The sequence below is a fragment of the Lycorma delicatula genome, chromosome 4 (genome assembly GCF_047948215.1).
Source record: "Lycorma delicatula isolate Av1 chromosome 4, ASM4794821v1, whole genome shotgun sequence".
NCBI lineage: Eukaryota > Metazoa > Arthropoda > Insecta > Hemiptera > Fulgoridae > Lycorma > Lycorma delicatula.
Genome location: NC_134458.1, coordinates 214,565,517 through 214,591,053, shown reverse-complemented (window position 1 = coordinate 214,591,053; position 25,537 = coordinate 214,565,517). Strand labels below are relative to the sequence as shown.

The window sequence follows — 25,537 nt, the reverse complement described above, 5'->3', positions numbered from 1 at the left end:
AACATAAATAAAAATTATTTTATATATAATTGGTTGTTTATTTTAAACCATTTACTTTAAAACAAGATGCCTCAATTATCTTTAAAGTAGCTGCCAAATGTGTCAAAAAAGGAAGTATTTGAAGAATTATATCTTATCAACCATTTGTTCACTAAAAGAACTTATAGGATTTTTTAACCCAAATAAAACATTTTCTAGTATTTTTTTACAAACAAAACAAGTCACCACCTGTTTTCCTGGTAGGATAATTTTAAACCTTCCATAAATCCATTAGAGATATAAAAACTATTATTACGAAGAGTATCAGAATTTCAACCCTATGGTTGAAATTCCTGTTTCAATAGATACTAGAGTAGTCACTTGCCTTTAGTATGTGAAACAGTCCAGGCATTGTATTTGTTGCCAGAGCTCTGTGAATCAACTGTATTTTTACACTGAACAAAATTATCATTAATTTAACAGAAGTTCTAGTTTTTTTGAAATTCATTGTCCAACATAAAAAAATATTTTAAAGATAAAATTATATATATATGAAAGGCCAAAGTATAAAGACCATTTATCATCAAAAGTACAGAATTCAATAATGCTTCTTACTTTATGCTTATTATATTTTTCTAATAGTACTTTCAAGGTTTTTCCTCATCACCAGTTAAAATTTTTCTTCCAAATTGCACATTAAATTCAAGCCATTAAAATTATATCATATAAGAATATGTGATTATAAAATTAAAAAATGTTTTATTATGTGGCTAGCCACACATACAGTACAGTACAGTTAGTACACAGTCAATTGTAGTCAGTTTACTGTAGTGTAGGTAACATGTATTGTATGTGTGGCTAATCACATAATAAAAAAATTTTTAATTTTATATTTTTTAATATTTATGACTACATATTTTTATATGTTATAATTATAATGATTTGAATTTAATTTGTGATGTGGAATAAAAAATTTAACTGATGAGGATAAACCTCGAAAGTGCTATTAGAAAAAATAATAAGCATAAGGTAAGAAGCATTATTGAATTCTGTACTCTTGGTGGTAAATGGTTTTTATAATTTTGTCTTTGAGATATTACTACAGAGAGGAATATGGACAAATAAAATAACAAAAGAATTGTTTATGCTCTATATATATATATATATATATATATATTAACACTATAAAACATTATTTTTCGTATATAACACTAAAAAACTTTTTTCAGATTTTTTCTATTTTTTATTTATGTTTAAAAAATTCTGAAATGTTCTAAAACACAATATCTTGGCAAAAAATATATAATAAATGACTATCAAAACACAGTATATAGATAAGTTAAAAATTCACAAATTTTAAAAACAATTTATTTTAATGTAATTATAGAATTAAATAACTGAAGGGGCGGGATCCTATAAAAAGCAACTCTTGGAATCCCGGTGGGTTAAATTCTTTTACCTGAATTTCAACATAACTGCTGTTCATATTTTCTTCTCTTTTTTTTATATTATTTTTGTAACATTTCAAGCAAAATTTTAAACTATAGTAAATAATTTTCTCAAATGTTTTGCTATTTAATCCAGTGCATCCTTTTGTGATAGGATATTATACTCTTAAATATTTTTACATAGATATCTCAATCAAAAAACAGATGGAAAGACAGTTTTAAAATTCTAAGAATTCATTTAAAGTATTTATAGGGAGATGGTAAAACTGTCATCTCGTATATAGAAGGTTGTTCCTTCAAAAGAGGAAAAAGATTATAAAGATGTATCTTGATAGGAAACCATAAGTGTATGGTTTTTTATCAAGAAACAATTCAGTTATCATATGTATGTTCTCATCATCACCAGTTAAAGTATCTACCATAGAAAAAAATTGCATTGTTAGTCTTATGGATGTTAGGAACAGCATGAGGACCCTAGTTACTCACTCATAGAATTCTATTCAAATTTAGAGATTCAGCTTGTTTTCTGATGTGTTCAATTGTTAAAGTATTAAATTTTAAATAAATCTTCTATTTATTTTATCCACAATCTGTTATTCATTTTAATACTTGTTATTTTCAAAATCATTACACATAAATTAAATATAATCCAGTTGATTCTTTGATTATGTTGAAACTGAATATATGTTAGTAAACTACCATAATATTTTTAAATCATTCATTTATAAACCAGGAACACTGACTTTGGAAAATTTGTGCAGATCGCAAATGACTTCCGTTTTTTAAATGGACATGTTTTAAAAATCATGCTGCTAGATGATATTAAACGATGTCCAACAGACCTAGCATTGAAATATAACAGCGACTTAGTTGCCCCAGAATTTGTATGTGAAATTGAGAGTTTCATATATAAAGGCATGGAAGTTTTTGAAAATTTAGGGAATATGGATGCTTTTCAAATCTTGCAAAAAAATTACAAATTCTCATTACAAGACACATATCCAAATCTAGACATAGCATTAAGGATTTTCATAACAATGTCTGTAAAAACAGATTCCTGCGAACACTCATTAAGCAAATTAAAAATTGTAAAATTGTTCCTTTGTTCTTCTATTGGACAAGAGCAATTAACAAATATGTCTGTAATATCAATTGAAAAAGATATTGCCAAAACATTAAAGTATAACGATATAATAGATGTGTTTGCAAATGAAAAAGCAAGAAAATTACTTTATAAAATATGCTGAACTGTTTTATGTTTTTATTATATTATTTTAACATATACCTAATGTTTTGTATTTATTTTATTTTAAAGTCACTGAATATGAATAAAAATTTGTTATTTAGGTTATAGATTATTTATTCATACAAATACTTGATATTGTATATACAGGCAACTCATTTTGATGAGGTTAATCGTATTTAATATATTGCATTTAGTAAAATTTAACTTGTTACATTAAAATTTTTAATTTTTATTGGGTTATGGGGAGGCGCACATTAGACACTTGCCACAGGTGCTTCATACCCTCATGGCACTGTGAAAATGTAGACCAGTTAAGAAAAGGGTAATATTATTAAGAAAAAGTGTACATATAAAATTCTACATTTCATTTTTCATTTTTTTACTTTCTAATTTATTAATTAAATTTTTAGCTGAAGGTCGTTTATCAGGATCTTGTTCGGTGCATGCATTATAAATTTCTAACACTAAATCATATTCCTTTCCAAATGATGTATAATTAAGTTTTGGTCTTTTTCCTGTAAAAAAAATTATAAAAAATCAAAATATTTGTTATAATTTAACTTACTGTTAGTAAATGTTAGAAATAAACAGTTTGTTAATCTTACCAAAGAATTTTTAATTCTGTCTATTAATCTCTTTCATAAACGAATATAAAACTTAACAATTCAACTTTCTTTGTGTTGCAGTGATAAGACAGACTTTTTGGAACAGAAGTTAATTGTAATAACTCCCATTGTTATTTTTTAATTGAAAGGTATTTTTTGATCCTTAACATCATTTTATTTCAATTTTTCTTTTTCTATAATGAACCTACACTATTTGCAAATTTGGTTTATAAAAAAATAATTTATCCCTAATTTCAAACTTTAAAAAATATTTACATAATAATAGCTAATTAAGTGATGTAAATTCAATAATATAACATAATTACTAATCAAGTTATTACCATAATACAATTTTATAAATCAGTAAATAAAAAATTACATATAATATTCATGGTGAGAGGCTTTTTGAACGATCAGTTTTAAACTAAAATAAATATTCTTATAAACCAAACCCTTAAAAAGAATTTTTATTGTTTATATTATTTCAAAATTCTTTTTAATACTGGTTATATTGCAGTTTTTTATTGTTTGTTATAAGATATTGAGCCACAATAGTTGTTTTTCTATTCTATGAAATATAAAACTCTGATGTATTAGTTTTCCCTATTTTTTCTTTCATGTTCAATGCATTTTATTTTGTAGATAACTCTTAAATGTAATTTAATCAAAATTTTATAATGCTAAATATTTTATGTAAAATATAAGTAATGGGAAAATGCTTAAATAAATAAATACTAATATTTATATGTTTTTGTTAAGAGAAAGGGAAAAAATCAAATGATAAACCTCAAAATCTGATGAGAGAGTCCAAGATCAGTTGCAAAAATAATCAGTAGCGTTTCTGTAATTACTTAAACGTAACACATCTAAATACATTACTTATCTATAACCAATATTTATTTGGTCATAACTACTTACCAGCTTTTTATATATAACAATGGTAATGTAAATCAGTTATCTTACCAGTTAACTTATTATGAATCAGTGAATTTGAAAAGCCTTATTTTATTAAAATTGTTAAGTTTATATTAAATTTGCTTTATTGGTGTAGTTATAAATAATCTTGTTAATATTGGATGTCCACAAAGAAATGGAATGATTTCAGAGAATAATCTGAGCAAAAAATTTTCCTTTTATTTCTGCTTCAACAGTAAACTCAAATTATTGAAATTCTTTGGAGCAAAATTTTGGAATAAAATTAAAAATGGTTTTATATACAGGTGATTCAAAGAAACGGGAAATTAAAAAAATTAAATAACGTTAATGAAAAATTTTTTTAGAAAACGAATTTTATTTCATGTAATTGTACAAATGTTGCCATTTTAGGATACATACATTTTAGTTTATTTTTTACAGATGACATCTTCCAGGTGACCTCCTCTTCTTCGTGAGTGTTTACATGGAAGAGGAGGTCACCTGGAAGATGTCATCTGTAAAAAATAAACTAAAATGTATGTATCCTAAAATAGCAACATTTGTACAATTACATGAAATAAATCACTAAGTCTCTTCGTTAAATTGCTCATGGTTTGACGTAACATCTGAACTGGAATTTCCGCAATTGCTTCTCAGATCTTTGCCTTCAGTTCTTCCGTTGTAGCAGGTCTACTGTGGAACACTGTGCTTTTTTTTAAGGTGACTCCACAAAAAGTAATCGCAAGTTGAGAGAGATCAGACGATCTGGGAGGCCATCTAATGTCTCCATTTCGTGAAATGACACGTTGTCCAAACAATCAGCGTACAGCTGCCATCTATATTCGTGCAGTATGTGACGTTGCTCCGTCTTGTTGAAACCAGGCTGTGTTAAAAATCTGTGGAAATCTCTTTTGTTGTTCCAAACAAAGGTTTCAAGCACGGCTATGTAACGAGCCGACATTACTGTAATCGCAAGACCGTTGTCATCCTCAAAAAAATAAGGGCCTATTACACCGTAAGATGACATAGCACACCACACGGTCACTTTCTGGCTGTGCAACGGACGCTGGTGTAGCTGCGTAGGATTTTCTTGCGCCCAGTATCTGAAATTTTGCTTGTTAACAAATCCACTGAGGTGGAAATGCGCTTCGTCTGACATCCACAGTTCGTGAACAAACTCTTCGTTATCATTTATCTTCTGAAGCATTACATTACAGAATTGTGCTCGCACAACTGCATCATTCGGTTTCAGTTCCTGGACGATCTGCAACTTGTATGGATGGTATTGCAAGTCCTTTACTAACATTCTTCGAACACTTGAACTATGCGATCGTAAAGATGCTGAGAGACGACGGATTGACCGATGTGGACTTCGTGTGACAGCATCTTGTAAAGCTTGATCATTCTGTGGTGTACGGACGGTTCGCTCACGGCCTGGAGATTTCTTTTTCATTGCCGAACCAGTTTCCTCATTTCCTATTTATATAAATCTATAAAAATAAATTAGATTTTGTATCACATTAAAATAATATAATAAAAATCAAATTTAATTTTTCAGTATTATAAACCAGAAAATGTCTTACCATAATTTTCCCCACAAAACATTAACGATTCATCTTCGTAGCCATTATTTTCCTCTCCTTCTAAAAACATGTCAATATGAGGTGGATGTAATGCTAACATTTCATAAATGACCAGGCCAAAAGAGAATACATCAGCTTTTACAGTGACTATACCATCTGATAATACTTCAGGGGCAGACCAACATTCAGTACCGATATATTTACAGAGTGCTTTACCATCTTTATCAACTTTAATACTTACACCAAAATCACATAATTTAACATCATTAAAATCACCTAAAAAAAAATTACATTTAATTATTTCATTGTCATGCTTATTAATATCCTAAAATACCATTACTTAATTATATATAAGGAATATATCTAAAGTAAAGACCGCTGGGAAATTTCTCTCCTTAAGGTTGACGAATCTGTGTCATTCATGGCCACGCTAGTAATGTACACACTGCATTGTCTGTAAGTTGTCACCCTCTAGTACCTTTGATTACATATGAGTTATTACATTATAAAATGACTAAGAAAATCGATGTTGCCGCCGACTGCAAAATATGTGAAGTCATGCGTTTTTTAAACCATCAAAACATTAAGCCGGCTGAAATTCACAGGCAACTGGTTGCTGTGTACAGTAATAATGTAATGAATGAAAGAGACATCTGAAAATGGTGTGAAAAGTTTAGAAATAACAGAATTAATGTGCATGATGAAGAACGTTCGAGGAGGCACTTGATAATCATTGAGGACTTGTTGAAACGCTTTGATGATGAAATCAGAATAGATCGTCACTCAATGATTTTCGACCTGGTCCTTCTTTTTCCTGATGTTTCAAGAGCTATTATTGGTCACATTGTTCATAACCATATAGGCTTCAGAAAGGTTTGTATACGTTGGGTGCCGCACATCTTATGGAACCATCACAAAAAAATCTGAATGGGATCTGCTCTGAAATTTTTGATGCACTACACAGAAAAAGATGATGAGTTCCTTAATTCAATGGTTACCGGCAATGAATCATGGATTTCATATTACACGCCAGAGAGAAAACGGCAGTCAAGCGAGTGGCGTTCATCCTCAATCACCAACAAAGGTCAAGCCACAGCCATTTAGACACAAACTGATGGCCACGGTATTTTGGAAACAGTTTGGCATACTGCTGATTGATTTCATGCCATGTGGAACAACTATAAGTGCAGAAGCCTACTGCTAAACTATGTAAGTTACAGTGTACCATTCAAAATTGGCGACATGGGCGGCTGACTGATGGTGTCATTCTGCTGCATGGTAATGCACATCCCCATACTGCGGGTCCAACATGTGATTTACTGAGAACATTTGGATGGGAAATTTACTGAGAACATTTGGATGGGAAATTTACAATCACCCACCATATAGTCCAGACTTAGCTTAGCTAGACTTAGCTCTCAAAAAATGTTTGAGCAGTAAGCAATTCGCAGGTGACGATGAAATTAAAACTGCTGTTAATCAGTGGCTAAATGGACTGGTGGTAGAAAAATACAATGAGGGTATATTGAAGCTGATGTATCACTATGATAAATGACTTAATTCATGTGGTGATTATACAGAGAAGTGGTATAAGGTAAGTAGTTCAAGAGAAATAAAAACTATTTATAGAGTTTTCAGAATAAATCTTTTTGCAATGAAACAGTCTTTACTTTAGAGATAACCACTTGTAGTTAAAATTTCAAAAGTAGGAGGCCCAGCTTAAGCAGGCAGGTACTTTTTAAAGTTCAATAAAGTAACACTCTTTTTAATCTTTACATGGAACTAGCAGTTAATGATGTTAAAGAACAATTTAGATTCGGAGTAACAGTACAAGGTGAAAAGATAAAGATGCTACGATTTGCTGATGATATAGTAATTCTAGCCCAAAGTAAAAAGGATTTAGAAGAAACAATGAACGGCATAGATGAAATCCTACGCAAGAACTATCGCATGAAAATAAACAAGAACAAAACAAAAGTAATGAAATGTAGTAGAAATAACGTAGTTGGACCACTGAATATAAAAATTAGGAGAAAAGATTACGGAGGTAGAAGATTTTTGTTATTTGGAAAATAGAATTACTAAAGATGGACGAAGCAGGACTGATATAAAATGCCGCATAACACAGGCGAGACAAGCTTTCAGTCAGAAATATAATTTGCTTACATCAAAAATTAATTTAAATATCAGGAAAACATTTTTGAAAGTATATGTTTTAGAGTGTAGCTTTATATGGAAGTGAAACTTGGACGATTGGAGTACCTGAGAAGAAAAGATTAGAAACTTTTGAAATGTGATGCTATAGAACGTTAAAAATCAGATGGGTGGATAAAGTGACAAATGAAGAGGTGTTGTGGCAAATTGAAGAAGAGAGCAGCATTTGGAAAAATGTAGTTAAAAGAAGAGACAGACTTATAGGCCATATATTAAGGCATCCTGGAATAGTCACTTTAATATTGGAGGGACATGTAGATTGAAAAAATTGTGCAGGTAGGCAATGTTTGGAATATGTAAAACAAATTGTTAGAGATATAGAATTAAGGGGTATATAAAATGAAACTACTGACACTAGATAGGGTATCTTGGAGAGCTGCATCAAACCTGTCAAGTGACTGAAGACAAAAAAAAGTAACATTACATCTCTGTAAAACATGAATCAAGCAAGTCAGTAAACCTAAAAAAAAATTAAATGTTCATATAAAATAAGAACTATGATTACTAATAGCATATAATTATCTTTAAAAACCCATCACATATGGGGGAATTAAAGCAAAAACAATTACAAGATAATTAAAAACAAACTGATTAAATGATAATGTTTATTATTTAATTTAATGATAATGTTTATTCTACTGATAAATTCCTTTCCCCACGACTGGTTTTGCTTTATTACATATCAGTATTATTATTATTATGTTAGTAATAACAAAAATGTTAAAACTTTAATATAGTATTGTATTTTTTTTAAATTCCATTTTCTAAATTCCACACTGGAATCCACCTATAATTGAATTTTTGTTCCTTCATTGTTTATTTTTTAAACTATAATTGTAGGCAGGCAGAAGCACTCCTAATTATAACAACAAATAAATGTAACAAGTAATTACATTTGTGCAAAATCTATATAAATTTAGCACAGCTGTTCTGCCTAGTAAGCAATCTTGTGAGAGGATAGTTCAAACAGAAAGCACCACATAACATTCATACCTGTGATGATAGAAGTTTTTTTTATAAAAAGAGTAAAGAAAATTTTAATTAAAAATTTTTTTAGTCCACTGAAGAATTCCTTTCCCCCTTAGCATATATAAGTACGTTAGGTACTTGTAGGCATAAGATTAGGCTTAACCTTTGAAATTTTAACATCCACTAGATGGTCATCCTCTTTTTTATCACCCTTTTTTTTTTTATGTAAAACCAGCTTTGCTCTTTTCCACTCTTCGGGGATAACTCCCTCCAGTACAATTTGTCTAGGAACAGTTTGTATTGCCACACCTAATCCAGGACTCCATCTAACCACAGACCCTTCTTTTTCCTTAGCCTGGTTGCTGCACACAACAATTCTTCATGGGAGAACCACGGTATGTTGACCGCTGCCAGTTCTACATTATTTCTAAGTCTTTGCCTGGAGAAGAGCACAGCTATGCACTTCCCCAACATTTCTTTTGACAGTGCGGGTAATGCCCTACCAACCTTATCACTAACTATTTTGAAGATGTTACCCCAGATGTCCTTGTCTATTTGATCACATAGTTCCTGCCATCTCAACCGTTTACTGTCAATTATTGTGTTTATAGATTTTTCTCTTCTCCTTTACGAAACTTGCTTGACAAATCTCCTCTATCACTCCCCTTCTGTTCACCCTTTGCAAATATTTGCGGGCTCTCATGCATCCTGCCCTTGCTTCCACCACACACTCTGACCACCAATACACCTGCTTCTTGAGGGTACCTTAGCATTCAGTGCTTCCACACATGTCTCTGTTAAAACTCTTGTAAGAAAGCCAGATGATATTTTATCCATATGACCAATATGTTCCAATAAATTAATTCTGATCCTGTGTAATCCTTCTTCATTAATTACTTTTCTCAATGGGGTTTCACATCTCCACATGCTTACATTACCAACCTCATGCGTCTCATCCTTGAGATGCTTAGGGATCATAGTTGGATGTCCAACTATCTGGATGCATACATCTGCAATAGGCAATTTAAAAAACATAAATACTGTCACGTGTTCGCAGTTCGACAAGGATATTAAGAGACTAACAAACCTAAGAATTTCTTGTAAATACAACAAAGATTTGTCTTAGAATTTATTTTCAAAATTAATTATCATTCCTTTTTTTTTTACAAAAAAGATTATTTACAAGCAAGTATGACTTGCTTGTAAATATTCACTCTTATGCAAAAAAATTAAATCAAAATACATTCTGACAAGCTTAAACTTTCATTCGATCATGTTACTACTACATATTTATGCTGAGCTAATGTTTTTTTGCAAACCATTTATATTCTAGATCTCAAAAAAAAAGATGTGATAAAATATAACAATAAAAGTATGTAAAATATAACATAAAAGTGACAAAACATATCACAACTTGTTTTTAAATAGTAATCTTAATTGTGTTTTGTATCTTACTAAATTCAACCTGTAGAATTCGTTACAGGATAAAAACAATATTCTCATATTTAAATGGGATCCTTATAGAAAAAATGGAATCAACCAAGTAACCCACATTGTTACTAGATTTATTTTCAATTGAAAACACACAGGACTTTGACCATACCTGACCGGTCCACTAAAAGAGATTTCAGAGTAAGTTATATTTATATTTGGAAATAATTGGACTACTGGAGAGGTAAAATTTTGTATTATAATATGTCTAGAATTCTTGTATATATTTTATATTTTCATTTAGCAATGTAACTTATAAAAGTGGAAAACGATTAGATTCAAATCATTCTAACATATGGCATCTACTCAGAGCTGACACCAATTTTGTCACTTCTGCTAACTTCAGATTGCATGAAAGTTCATGTATACTCGCTTGGACCAATATTTGTCCTTTCTTTAACTTCAGGTGGCTCCAGCTTCATTTTAAATGCACAGGATGCCGAGCAATCTAAATTACCTGAGTAAATAGCATTTTTTCTGTGAATGAATTTCTAATACAGAGCCTCAATCTTTAATATCTTCTTTCAGGTATTTTTTATAAATTCTGATTCTTTTATTAACAAATTCCTCTTCAATGGATTTTTTTATAATATACTAATGCATCTGTTTTTTTAATTCAATTGTAGTATGTTCCAAGTATCTTTTTAATTTTACTTAAATACATTTAATTTTTATACGAGGGCCGTTCGGAAAGTAACCTTCGTTGGGTTATAAACAAAGCACAGTTGTAAGTAACTACATTTTATTATATACATCTTTCCTCTACTTTTCAACACAATTACCATTTAAATTTAGGCACTTATTGTACCTTTTCACTAACTTAGAAATTCCGGCTGCAAAAAAAATCTCTTGTTTGTTCCTTACTTACAGTAGCCTAACTTTTCCATCACTACCTTGAACAAAACAGTCCTGAAAATTTGCGAGAATTCATTGGAAAGCTCCGAGATGATAAAACATTGATTTTCATGCACTTTGACATCAATCTTTTGAACCAATTCATGACTGACCACAGATGGACAGCCACTCCTTTCTTTGTCCACTTTTGAATGAATGAACACAATCGTGTATAACTCCTTCACTCATAATCTGTGGTCCATACACAGCGCAAAGTTCCCGGTGAATATTGTTTTGCCGTGAGAAATCTTATAACAGCGCACACTTCTAACTTTGTGGGATTTTCTATTGCAGCACACATTTTAACAAGCCACATAACAATCACATGACCTTGCTACTGCCACGGCTGGATGCCGGATGCCGACTGGCCTCCTGTGCATATCTATACAAAAACAGTAGTGCTACCTCCACTCGTTCCCACGTAGTGAGCAAACAGAGGTTACTTTCCAAACTGCCCTTGTATTTGACTTTTTATTATGTGTGATATACATTTAACATCAAAATGCTATGTCCAGTATGTATGGTAAACCTTTTGTAATTTATAAATTATTGGATTCATCCTTGCAAAGGTCAATTCAAATAATCAACATTCTATTGTAGTATAAAAAAATGTACATAACTTCATAACTCAGGTTTAAATACAACTGAATGTATTAATAACTGAATATAAATACCTAAACAATTTTACTGTTTCAAGTACAGTAATGTCTAAGGTACAATTGAACTGAAACTGAATAAAATGAACTAAATTGATTTTATTTATAACCATTTGTAAAACAGAATAAACTCTAAAAACAAAAATCAAGACAAAACATTTCTTTACAAATGTATTATTTAAATCGCTTTTGCAATATTCCATAGCCTTTATAAAATAACAATAACCATTTAAATATAAAATGAAATGATGAAAAATACATACCTTTAATAAGAATATTAAAAGATTTCAGATCACCATGCATAATAAAAACATCATTATGAAGATAATCTAAAGCTTTAGAAATATTATATAAAACTTTAAAAATTTTATCGGTGGTAAATGGCTTTAACTGCATATCGTAATGTTCTTCAATTAAATCACCTAATGATACTGTACATTCTTCCATAGCTAATACTTCTCTACCATCATCTGTTTTAGTAAAGCCACGAAAACCAACAATATTTGGATGATTTAATTTTCTTAAAAGTGTTGCTTCATTACTAAGTAATTCTCCAAACCTGCTATTTTTATGCTGTCTAAGAACTTTTTTAATTGCCCATGGTGATTTCGGTGATTTCCCAGCTAAAGATGTCCTATCTAAATGATAAACACCAACACCTGTAATAAAAAAATAATAAACAAATGATATAATTATTTATTTATTAATACTTTTTTTGTTTCATATTTATATATGTACATGCGTATGAATATACAGACATTGCAGTAAGACAGACAATCAGTTTTATTCTGGCTTTCTTTGCAAACATAGTTAGCACTAAAAGCTGTTCATACAGCTATAAAAACAGAAATGAATACAAAAACTTATTTTTGTCAATATTTCAATTTCTACTACATCCTTATATGTTTACATTCACGTCAATCCATTTGAAGTGTTCCAAAAAAAACATATACTGGTTGCTTGACCGATTAAAAAAAATTGAAACTACCCACTTGTTTCTTACATGTTTCAGGACCTTAAAATTATTTGTTTTAAATCTTTTATTTAAACAGTTTACCTGCAGCAGCCATTTTTGTTACAGTGCACCAATTACCAAATTACCAATAAAGTTGAACGTGAAAAAAGGTGAAATTTCACTTTCGGTAATTTTTTTCAAGAGGCAGGGATAGCATGCACAGTTTGAATTATTTTTTTATATGTAGGTATATGTTAGTTGTTTTACCATAAATAATATTAATGGTGATATACTACCCCTAAATTTTCATGAATTTTTGAAAACTAATTTTTTTTTAAAAATCCAAATTTTGGCATCAAGTAACTCTGATAGGGGTTGGTGATAAAAATCTCAAATTTGCACATCTTAATGTTTTTGTAAATGTTTATGGCAAATAAAAAAGTTAAAAATTGATACCCAATGGTTTCAATAATACCTCTTCATGCCAGGATAACAATGCTTGACAGCTTTAGTACACACAACCCACTCCAAAATGGTTGACAGCCAAAAGGTTAAAGCAAGTTATTTTTAAAGCACACAATTTTTATTGATAAAATTACTTCTCACCTTAATAGATGTATTAATAAGCAATTCATGAACATGTTGTGCATGTGCATAAAAATGCGAATATTTGAACTCCATTATCCAAATATTGTACTTAAGATAGATAGGTAGATGTATTACATCATGCAAGACAATAATTCACCAGTGTATATTTAGAGTGATGTTTGGTGTTTCCCCATTAACTAGCAATTGGCTATTACTTTCTCATTTCTGTCAGTTAACAGCTGGCAATTATTTTAATGTCGGATGCAATTTAAGTCATGTTAATCACAAAATGCAAGTACCTATTAATAAATAGATTTTTAGTTTATAAATAAATAAAAATTACTTCAGCCAATTGCCTTGAAATTTTCTTGAGTATTACAAAGGGGATAAGGCTTTGCATGCACACCAGAAGTATTTTGTACATAATGGAGCTATACAACCTCAAAGTTGATTAGCCTCTTGATGTGTGCTTAAGGGCTATAATGCACACACAGATATTTTGTTTAAAGTGTATATCAAGTCATTCTTTAATAGCAGTGACATTAATTTATAATTACGTTTAAGCATCAGGTTAAAATGTCAGTCTGATAATATAAGGGAAGGAGGTTTATTAAAGTTTGGGAAAAATATAAAATATGCAACAATACAGGAGCAAAAATACTTATAATTATTGTATTATCATTAGAAAATAAGGACAAAACTACAATGAATGTAGGTTCACTCAGTTGTAGAGACAGACCAGAAAAAGGGCATTTTTATACTAAGTTCTCTGATATAAAAAATTTACTCAAATTTCAACACCTACTTTCACAAACTAATGGTTATAAAACTAGGGAGCGTGCCTTTCCACTTCACTAATTAATTGTTTTAAGTTAATTTGTTTTTCATTTCTGCAATGGTTTTAATTACTGTAATATAATTTGATTAACAAAAATATCTCCAGTATAATTTAAAAAATAAAAAAAAGAATAACCAAAAATGATAAAACTTGTAATATAAAGAATGTATGGAGATGTACCATTTTAATACATTTGTAGTCAACCAGGTTTTAAATAAAAAATTTGTAGATACATAAGCGGAGAATACCAATACCATGGCTTCCAAGTCCTGAACTTCCATTGTAATTTTTTCTTGTGAGGCTACATTAATAATATTGTTAACTAGTAAATATTCCAAGTCCTGAATCACTAAGAAAAGAATTAAGGAAGCAATTACACGCATAATAGATATGTTACATTGTGAATGGCAGAAAATGAATATGACCAGGTATTTACTGAGCAAAATGTGCACATACTGAAATTTATTTATTATGCATCAAAACTTTTGGGATGAAGAAGAATTGATAAAACAATATTATTTTTGTTTTTATTTAATTCATGCTTTAAATCCCAATATTCTTTTAAGATAATTAATACTGGTATTACAAATGAATTTTGTACTTTTAATGGAAATAATTGTCACTGTTTCTTAGTCAAAATTTCTTTATCTTCCTAAAGTGGTAATCATTCTCCTCTTGTTGCTCCTGCAATTGTCTTCTAGTTGGAATCCATTAAGAACTCTAAACTGGGGACATATTCTACCAGCCAAACTGTATGAAACTGTATGACTTTATTTTCAGAAACTGGCCTTGCTTTAGAGGCATTTCTTCAAATTTTCCAAGTACTACATTGCCTATCCTATTATTTTCTTTATCTATTCCTGTTTTTTACAGGAGTACACTTGAACATAACATAAATTAATAAAACATGATAAATGAACTTATTATAAAACTAGGAACATCAATTTAAACAATCAAAATTTTAGTAATATCTTAATTTAAAATTTTTACCAGTCATTTGATGAAAAATAAAATTTTGGCACTAAACACACTTTGTAAACACCAACATAAAAGGTCAAAAAATTACACTAGTCTTATAAAAGTTTTGTTTTAGATGCTCAGGAACCATTTTAATAAAAACATTCAAATTATGCAGAATTCCATTCAAATTTCACAGAAATTTGAAAGTAGGAGTTACTTCTTCCAACTTGTGGTGAACAGTTTTTTTTCTGATTTACAATATGTAATTAATTTTTTTTTTTTAATTTCAATTATACTAATTAAAGAACAGTAAAGACCAGGTAGAGTAAAGCATGTTACCCACTGGGCTGGTCTAGTGGTGAACGCGTTTTCCCAAATCAGCTGATTTGGAAGTCGAGAGTTCCAGTGTTCTAGTTCTAGTAAAGTTAGTTATTTTTACACGGATTTGATCGTGGATACCGGTGTTCTTTGGTAATTGGATTTCAATTAACCATACATCTCAGGAATGATCGAACTGAGACGGTAGAAGACTACACTCATACATATCATCGTCTGAAGTATTATCTGAAAAGTAATTACCAGAGGCTAAACAGAAAAAAAAAAAGAGTTAAGCATGTTATCTCGCTCATTAATTCTGTTGACGTTACTATGCGAGAACATCTTATACGAGGTGCTACCCAAAAGTTCAGGGAATTTTACCATAAAAATAAAATAGCTTACCATAAATTATAATGTCCACTGTCTCCTTCAAAGTAATCCCCTTGAGCATTGATACAGTATCCCAGCGTTTTTCCCATGATTCCATGCATCCCTGGAAGTTTTGCAGGTGTAAGTGTTCGAAGCACGTTCTGAGTTTCTTCTAGAATCTCCTCATTTGTGTTAAAATAATGGCCTTTCAATTGAAATTTTATTTTCGTAAAGAGAAAAAAGTCGTACAGGGCTAGGTCAGGCGAATAGGGTTGGTGGGGAATCACTACCGTCTTTTTAGAAGCCAAGAAATTCCGAACGGCTAGCGACGTAGGGCGCGTTGTCATGGTGCAGAACACAGCTGTAGTTACCCAACAGATCTGAATGTTTGCACCTAATGCTTTCATGTAAACGCTTCAAAACTTCACAATAGAACATCCCATGACAGTTTTACCAAGAGGAAAAAATTGCTTATGGATAATGCCTTTGATGTCAAAAAAACAATCATCATGGACTTCATGTTGCTGCGAAGTTGGCGTGCTTTTATGGCCGCGGTGAACTTGGCGACTTCAACGGCGATGACTGCTGCTTAGTTTCAGGGTCATAACTGTACACACATGTCTCATCACCAGTTATGATGTTGGAGATGAAGTTAGGGTCATCTCTTGCTGAATTTTTCAATTCACTACAGACAGCTACGCGATTTTGTTTCTGGTCGCTGTTCTACAGTCTCGGTACGAATTTTGCAAAAATGCATCTAATGTTCAAATTGTGCGACAAGATGTCCATGTAACGCATGGACCCATATGACATTTGTACGATTGCACAAACATCATGGATTGTTAGTCTACGATCTGCAACAATAGCCTCTCGCACTTTCCTGATGTTTTCCGGAGTTGCACTTGTTGATGGTCTTCCTGAACGCCCATCGTCATCGACAGTCGTTCGTCCACCTTCGAATCGTTTGTACCACAAAAAAGTTTTACTTTTACTCATAGCATTGTCACCAAATGCTTCCACAAGCATGCGATGGGTTTCTGCACCAGTATTTTTAAGCATGAAGCAAAATTTGATGCAGGTTCTTTGCTGTTTAAAATCTGCCATTTAGAACTCCGGTGAGGCAGTAAAACACGACATTACACAATCGCACGAAAGTCAACAATCCAGTCTCTCACCGTTACAGCTGTTGGAACACTGATTCACAAAGAGTACTGTTAGCCACATCTAGCGGCAGCAGGTCGTACCAGCAATGGTTCGCACGTGAAATTCAAATTCCCCAAACTTTTGGGTAGCACCTTGTGAATGGAGACAAGTACTTTTATCTGCTTCCAACAGGATGGTGTTACAGTTATTATTTCAACACAGAGGATAGCAGTTCAGGAAATATATGATTTCCCTTGATTTGCTGATGCAAAATTGCCTTTAAGATCCACTGTCATATGGCAACTTTTTTTAAAAGAATGTTCTGTTTGAATGACTAATTTGATTATCACATTAGAAATGCAACAAAAGTAAAGAACAGCTTTGTTCAACAAAGTTACATGAATAAATGGTGAGGTAGTGTATACAAAATTAAAAAAATAAGTTATTTTAATTATAAAACAGGTAGATAAACAGGAAGGTAGGATTTTTTGCTTAACTTCCTATGTCTCAGACTGAATAGTCTATTTATTACATGCTGATGTTAAAATGTATGCAGCAGTCAAATCGTAAAAATACAATTAACCACAAGACCTTGTATTCTATGAAACAATTCTAATTAGCAGTTAATTCATTATTTCTTTATAGAAGCTTCCAACAAAATTCTTTCAACCTGAACAGAGGCAGTCATGAAATATTCAAGAAAGTTAGAATAATCTCTTGCTTCAAGAAAAATGACCCAAGTAATTGTTCTCAATTTGATTTTTTTTTTAATACTAATTGGATCGATTTTTTGCTTACCTTAATTAAAGTTATATAATCATAAAATTTTCCTAAACAAAATTAAAAACAAAATATGAATTTAGAGAAATGTTTATTGTAGTATACAATAAACATAATACAAAAATGTATACTAATAAATAATATACAAATATTATATTTGTATATATAAATATACAACAATAATCACAAATATAACAATTTTTTTGGAATATTACCCACAAACACAAAATTGAAACCAATACCAATTTATTTACTGTCATCAATCTGACGACGACGACCTCTCCTACATCTATAACGTCTTTTACAGCTACGCCTGCGTTTACACCTACATCATCTTCGTTTGCAAGATCGTCTTCTGCACCTTGATCTACATCGTGATCTTGACCTTCTACGGCGTGACCTAGATCTACATTTTCTTGAACAGCCTATTCGTCTCCTTTTTCTACCACAACCTCTTGCTCTTGCAACCATACTTAGATTCTCATGGTCATTTGGTTGCAGTAAAAAACGGCCATTTTCAAGTCTTAACACTCCACACCTCTTTTCAGTGCAGTATTAATTGATCTTTTCAACTGATCACTATTGCAATTGTACTCTTGTACTATATAATCAATAATTTCTTTACGTGTTGATCCTTTGGTCTCTTTTAAATTACAAATTACGGCAAATACTAATTCTGATGCTTTTATTTTTGCTTGTGCTCTTGTGCGCCCAGTAAATGGAACTGGAGGTTCCAAATTATCCCCATCAGTTTCCATATTTACTAATTTAAAAATACTAACAAGAATTTTTACAATATATACAAACAAGTGAATACTGTCAAAATTATGTAATTAATTTTTGAACCAAAAAGAAAAGAATATAAATCAACAATGTTTCCTAGCAACCAGAGCAGTGGCCCATGCCGACAAATACACCAGACAGCCGAAGTCTAAGTGGTCAGTAGAAGTGCAACATCCACACACGATCAGCTCCCCAATGAGTATTGAATAGAACTCTCAGCATGTCTAGCTTCTTTAAATCTGTTGCCCATGTCAGTCGTTTGACAAACCATAATCCAAGAAATCAAACCTGCGTGCATGGTTCAACTGGTTCACTATATAAAAACAGTTGACTGTCAACGTATTCCCTCAACCAGGAAAAGCAAATGCATTTCAATTTTTCCGGGAAAAATGTGTGTCTAGTCGATTTACACCACGATTCTAAGCGAGTTACTGTGTTTTGAAGCAGTCTCTCACGAGTAGCTAAAGTTCTAGATGTTACGTAAATAGAAAAAAATCATATACAAAGTACACACAACAGGTTTTCGCATGCAGTTTGTTATACTATTTATTGCTTTGGCAAACAAAATAATACTTAGGACACTTTCCTGTGGTATTCAGTTTTCTAGTGTAAACTTTTCAGATAGCATCGTTCCAACTTGAATGGACCAACTATTTAGGAAGTAGTTGGTCCATTAAATGCAAGGAGATTCCCATGTATACCGCATTCATCAAGTTTATTTAGGATTTCTCTCCTTCAAACCGTGTAATATACCTTTTGCAAATCGAAAAATACAGCAACGAGGTGTTGGCAGAAAAGAAAGATGTTTGGAATGACAGATTGACGAGAAACTACGTGATCAATAGACTACCTCGGCGGAAACCCCATTGCTTGGGGGCAATTAGGGCATTTCTCTGGTTCCTTGAGAGAAATGCCCTAATTTTAGACGGTAAAATATTCTATCATAGACGTACAAAAGATGTTGTAATGCAGTATCCGGGAGGTGAGATAACATACTAAGTGATATTATCATTTCCAGGGGAAGTGTCACAGGAATTGTTCAAGGCATACCTTAGCTCATCAAAAGAAAATTGGATCTTTAATTCCATTTGCAATTTTCCGATAACAAATGGCACATATTCTACCTGCAACATACCTGATAACTCATGACAATATTATGATTTAAGTGAAGCATAAACATGTTTCCAAATCTGCTCATCACATCCATTGTTGTTGTTATGAGGATGCCGTTGTTTTCCAATCCAATCAGCTGTAGAGATTGTCGTGATCTACATACAATCTCAATTTTTCCCCATACAACAGTTGATGGTGTTTGAGAAATGTAATCGAGATAATTCAGCCAATATTTTTGTATAGCACACCAAAACACTCAACGGCAAACAGTCCTGGCATTGTGGAAGGCACAGAGAAATTCCAGTCGTAGGTCTTCAATTGAAATGACATAAAGCCCTGTGCCGGTCCTTTAGTTTATACCTGCAGTCTTCATCCCACAAAAGAACAGTAGGCCGCCTTGGCTTTCCAGATTTTGAAAAAATATAGTGTTACAGGTTTTTCAATAATCCATAAATAATAAACTTTATACTTCAAATATAATTTGTAATAATTGACAGATTTTATATATTTTTTTAAATATTCCACTATTTACAATGTTTACAGAAGGTGCTGTAATAATAATGTTATACATATATATTATAAACCACTGTACCCTACAATAATGCATAATCTAAAATATCAGCTACATATATTTTATTAATAATAGTATTTATATACAAACAAACAATAGACAATTACATTACACTAATTTACATCTATATTTTATTTTAATAATTATTTAAATAAGGCAAAATATTATTTGTTAATTTCTAATAAAATAAACATTATAAAAGTTATTTATAATACGACTAAATAAGATTAATAATAGATAAATAAATGTTTTATACATATATATATACAAAATATAGTACAAAATGTTAAAATTATTAATTTAGATAAGAAAAATCATTCTTGTATAAATTAAATTTCCACTTACCAACAATTTATTAAATCCCACCTTAGTAAATTAAATCAAAACCATTCTTGCATAACTTGCATAATCTTGAATTTTCAGATATAATGGGGGATATCTGCTTAATATCAATATTAAAGGTTTATATTAGATAACTAAAATTCAAAAATATAAGGTCACCAATCAATATATAAAACTTTTGAAGTATTACTTTATTTTCAGAATTAAATGATTAAAAACTTCAAATGCAGAATTACATAGCATTGTTACCATTAAAAAAAAATCCTTTTTCCCCCCTTAAAAAAATAACTACTTTACATAAATTCCTTTTACGTACAGTAATTTTACAATCTTACATTCCTACAATAAAAAATTATTTTTTATTTAACAACCGAGATATACTTTTTTTAATGTGAATGAACAACCAGAGAAATTATTGTCATCATTCACACATAAATAATGAAGCACTAATGGTTAAAAAACAATTACTTAATTTTGTAGAAATTACAGTAGTCATAAAGGTAAACACAAATTTTGAACATAATGTTTGATATCATTTGTAAAGACTCTAAATTATCAAAATGGTATATGCTAAATAATAACACCAAACCATTTTTATTATTTATGTTTTTAAATACAACTTGGTTCTGCGATTTATTTTGTCTACTTTTCATATTTTTAATTGTCATTGTATCTGTAAGATTTTTACTAATAATGGAAATTCATTCGTAAAGCAAATCAAAGACAGAATAATGATGTAAATTAAATTTTAAACAAGTTACATTTAATTTTTTTTTAAATCATTATTAAACTTAGAAGCTATCTAAATGAACCAACAGAAAAAAATATTTTCAGGAATGAAATTAGCAAAATTATGATTTTATGTCCAATAATGTCATTAAAATACTTGAATGAATAACCGTACATAAACGTAGAATAAAATTAGGTGTATTATGTAAAATAGTTTTGTAATTTTATAATGCTATAGCCTTCCATTTGAAATTGATTTAACACTTAATAATAATGAGATAAGATTAAATTTTTTTTAAGTTTTTAAAAAAATTTACTTACAAAGGAAGTTACAAAACATTACTAGATAAGAGTCTGTGCTAACTTTCATTCTAAGGAATGCTTCTTAAAGTCAAAATAACCTAAGTACATTCATGTCATTTCCAGGCATATTAGATAAATACAAGGGCTATTCAGAAATTAAATTCCGACCCTCAGTATTTCGTGAAAAAGAGGTTGTAATTCAGAGGAATATTTTTATTCTTATTACAGTCATTAAACATGAAATACTCATCTAAATTACACATTATCTATTTTATTCATTATTTTATTTATTATACATTATTATTTGAGTCAGGTTAGGTTATTAAATTATTTATGTTTAGTATAAACAATACAGAAGTACTAATTTATAGATATTGTTGCAATAAAAAAGATCCTGGGACTATTAATTAATATTTTAAATACTTGAAATGATGAATGTACGAATCATTGTTCAATCCCTAAATAACTTTTGTTCAATCCCTTTTTCTCCAACTGTATACTCATATATAAAACAAATGTATAAATCAAATGTAGTTTAATTAATTTGTAAAAAGAAAATACAAAGGACGAGGAAACTGTAATAGTCATATATTAATTGTATTTTTTGTTAAATTGAACTAATATTACTAAATGTAAAATACACAATCTAAAATACACGCATCTTTCCTTTTCATAAAAAAAAAAGTAGCAAGTCTTAGTTGACATTTATGTTCACTTAACTAAAGGAATTTAGAAATACTACCATAAGCTGCTACAGCTGTATCACCCATTAAATCATGTAATCAATACCAGCATTAGCTGAGTTTAAATGAAAATAATCTGTATACAGGTAACAATTTTATCATGTCATAGATAAAAATCAGAAATTTTACACAGCTGTGTCAAAATTTACAAAGATAACAAAATATTATTAAAAAAAGCATGCATGGCTGTTTGGGTTTTTAAATGATGCAAGATCATACACCATCAGTATTAATACCAGCCAACAATATCTATCATTTCTATTACAATTGTCTTAATACAAGGCTAAAACATAATTTTTTTATATGATTAATCTGGATTTACTATATTTTCATACCTAAAACTGAATAACATCATAGGATTTTATATTTTAATAAATTATTCTTTCCCTTTTTTTATGTTTTGGTGATTTTTATGAATATATATAAAAATACATTAGGATAATATTGAGTACATTATATACTATTTTAAAATTCTAATAGTACTGCCTTACCTCATAATAAATTACATACTAAAATTTACACTTAAATAATTAAAATTTTTAATAACCTTTCTAAGTTTATGTTTTTTCACAGTCACAAAAGATAATGATTAAAAATAAATAAATATTTTTTTATTTCATACATACATAACAGAATCATTAAATGATCAGTATTCATTAATAAAAAGTAATAATAATAAGTAGATAGGCAATAAAGAATAAATAAAAATAAAACAAAATAAATACTGAAGTATTCCAAGAATAGAACCTTCAGTCTATTTAAATTGAAGAAAATTAAGTATTTAATAAAACATAAAACAACAATAGTAAAGGCAACAATAGTAAGATAAATGCAACAGAGATATTTTTAAATTAACCCCCTTGGAGCACTTATTTAGCTAGTCAAAATGGCATTACTTTTAACAGCTTTTTCATGATTTTTGAGAGGTTATAACTTTTTTATTAGTATAATACACAAGAAACTTTTTTATTTGCCATAAACATCTACAAAAACATTGTAAGATGTGCAAATTTGAGATTTTTATCACCAACCCCTATCAGAATTACTTGAAGCCAAAATAAATTTAAAAAAATTAGTTTTCAAAAATTCATATAAATTTAGGGGTAAGTATATCACCATTAATATTTTTTATGGTAAAACTACTAACATATAAAAATATAATTCAAACTGTATGCAATCCCTGCCTCTTGAGAAAAAATTACCAAAAGTGAAATTTCACCTTTTTTCATGTTCAACTTTATTGGTAATTTTCTCATAGAAGATAGACAGGTAAATAAACCACTAGACTAATCGTTTACCTTGAGAAAATATGAAAAAATTGTTTTTTTTAATTTGTACAGGACCAATAGTTTTTTAGTTATGATTTTTTTCCATAAACCCTTATGATCACAAAAATAGGTGTGCGCACAAAAATGGCCACCACAGGTAAACTACTTAAATAGAAAATAAAACAGTTTTATGGTCCTGAGACATGTAGGAAACAAGTGGGTAAGTTTCAGTTTTTTTTTAATGGATCAAGCAATCACCCTTGGTTTACTTCAAATGAATTGACCCATAAATCTCAATAGAATTGTTGAAAGCAAATTCCTAACTCATTGAAACATATAAGAGGTACAACTTTAGAAACATTTAATTTAAAAACAGCATTAGAAATATTCATAAACAGCAAATGAAAAATGGCATAGAAATCTTAAATTGAATATTTTAAAACTAAAATATCACTTCAAAGAACTAATTTTTTTTGATGAATGGATACGATTAGTTGGTAAAAACAACGTATTGTTGGGTTAAGCTACACTTACCGGTTCCATAACCTAATCTCCTCAGAAAAGGAGTTTCTGGAGCATCAAATGGTGCATAACTTTCATTTTTACCCACGTTTGGATTGTTCTTACAACGTAACGGTGTTTCCATTTTTATAAAAATTCAAGTTAAATAACCTACAGTAAAACTAAACAAAAGTTTAAACACGAACTGCCGTTAACAGTGATGCAACAGCAAAAAATGTTTCTTGACTATTTAGATGTTAAATATCGATTTAACTTTTATAAAATAATGAAAATCAGAAGTACACAGAAAAAATTGAACTCGACATAACTCTAGTAATTTAAATAATAAGTGGTGATTTTTTTTTTTCATTTTATAAACGTAAAAACATCATTAAATAATGACGATATTTTAATCATGCTGATCTTCACTTTATTTACTTTTATATGCATTATAATTTCCTAGCTTAAATATAATTTAAAACGAAACAGATTTATGCTAAAACGAAACAAATTTTCTCTTTTCCATACACCTAAAATGAAAAATTGTTAACTTAAGAATATGCTACTTATCGTCACTAATTTCCTTAACATTATTACTACAGTTTTAAATTCGCTTAACTCTGTTAATTATCGTTACTTGACAATAACTTCCCTAGTTGACTAATACATATTAGCTAATTTGATTAAAAATTCCAGAAACTCTTTTCAACCTTATTTAAAAGATCACTTAAAAACTTTATTTTCTACTTTATTTTTTCAAGAAGATTGTTTACCGATCAGTTAATATTTGTGTTTTATTATCTGTAAATGGCATCGCATCAATCATGCAAAATAAATTATCGTTTCAAATTTCCAGGAAGAAAACTAACTCTACCAAACTGATTGAAATGGAAATTGCGAGTTAATTTTTGTTTGCTTAATTTTCCAGAAGAAAGCGCTATGTATAGATTTCTAGCCGTCTAATGATTGTCAGAACGCGGAAGAGATAGGTTTCGTTATTAATACCCGAATAAGTATTCAGTACGATTTTTAAAGGTAAACCAACAGTGAAAGGAGTTTAAAGATTGATGTACTATATCTTTAAGTATTCAAATTATTTAAAATACTTATCCATAGTGTTTGTATTCTATGATTTTTTTCTTTTTAATTTTATTCAATCAACTACAGAAAAAGTACTGATTAACTACAAAAATATGATACTGGTTTTTCGCATATGATTGTATAAATGTTTTA

The 25,537-nt window shown here is 29.9% G+C and overlaps 1 protein-coding gene across 1 annotated transcript; it reads right to left on the bottom strand.

Annotated features, from left to right (window-relative positions):
• Positions 1–2,790: 2,790 nt before the first annotated feature.
• Positions 2,791–24,508, bottom strand: LOC142323020 (lymphokine-activated killer T-cell-originated protein kinase homolog). The gene is made up of 4 exons (XM_075362118.1): positions 24,338–24,508; positions 12,264–12,659; positions 5,777–6,052; positions 2,791–3,188 (listed from the first exon to the last, which is right to left on the bottom strand). The coding sequence occupies exons 1-4, from the start codon at positions 24,447–24,449 to the stop codon at positions 3,031–3,033; spliced, it is 942 nt and encodes a 313-aa protein (XP_075218233.1). The 5' UTR covers positions 24,450–24,508; the 3' UTR covers positions 2,791–3,030.
• Between the last annotated feature and the right edge of the window lie 1,029 nt (positions 24,509–25,537).

Bases quoted from the DNA above. Each gene is read 5' to 3' on its own strand.
- LOC142323020 (XM_075362118.1), bottom strand. From the start codon at position 24,449: ATGGAAACACCGTTACGTTGTAAGAACAATCCAAACGTGGGTAAAAAT. The intron at 12,660-24,337 runs GTAAGTGTAGCT...TTTTTATTACAG, and splicing joins GAGATTAGGTTATGGAACCG to GTGTTGGTGTTTATCATTTA. The intron at 3,189-5,776 runs GTAAGACATTTT...TTTTTTTTACAG, and splicing joins GTTTTGTGGGGAAAATTATG to GAAAAAGACCAAAACTTAAT.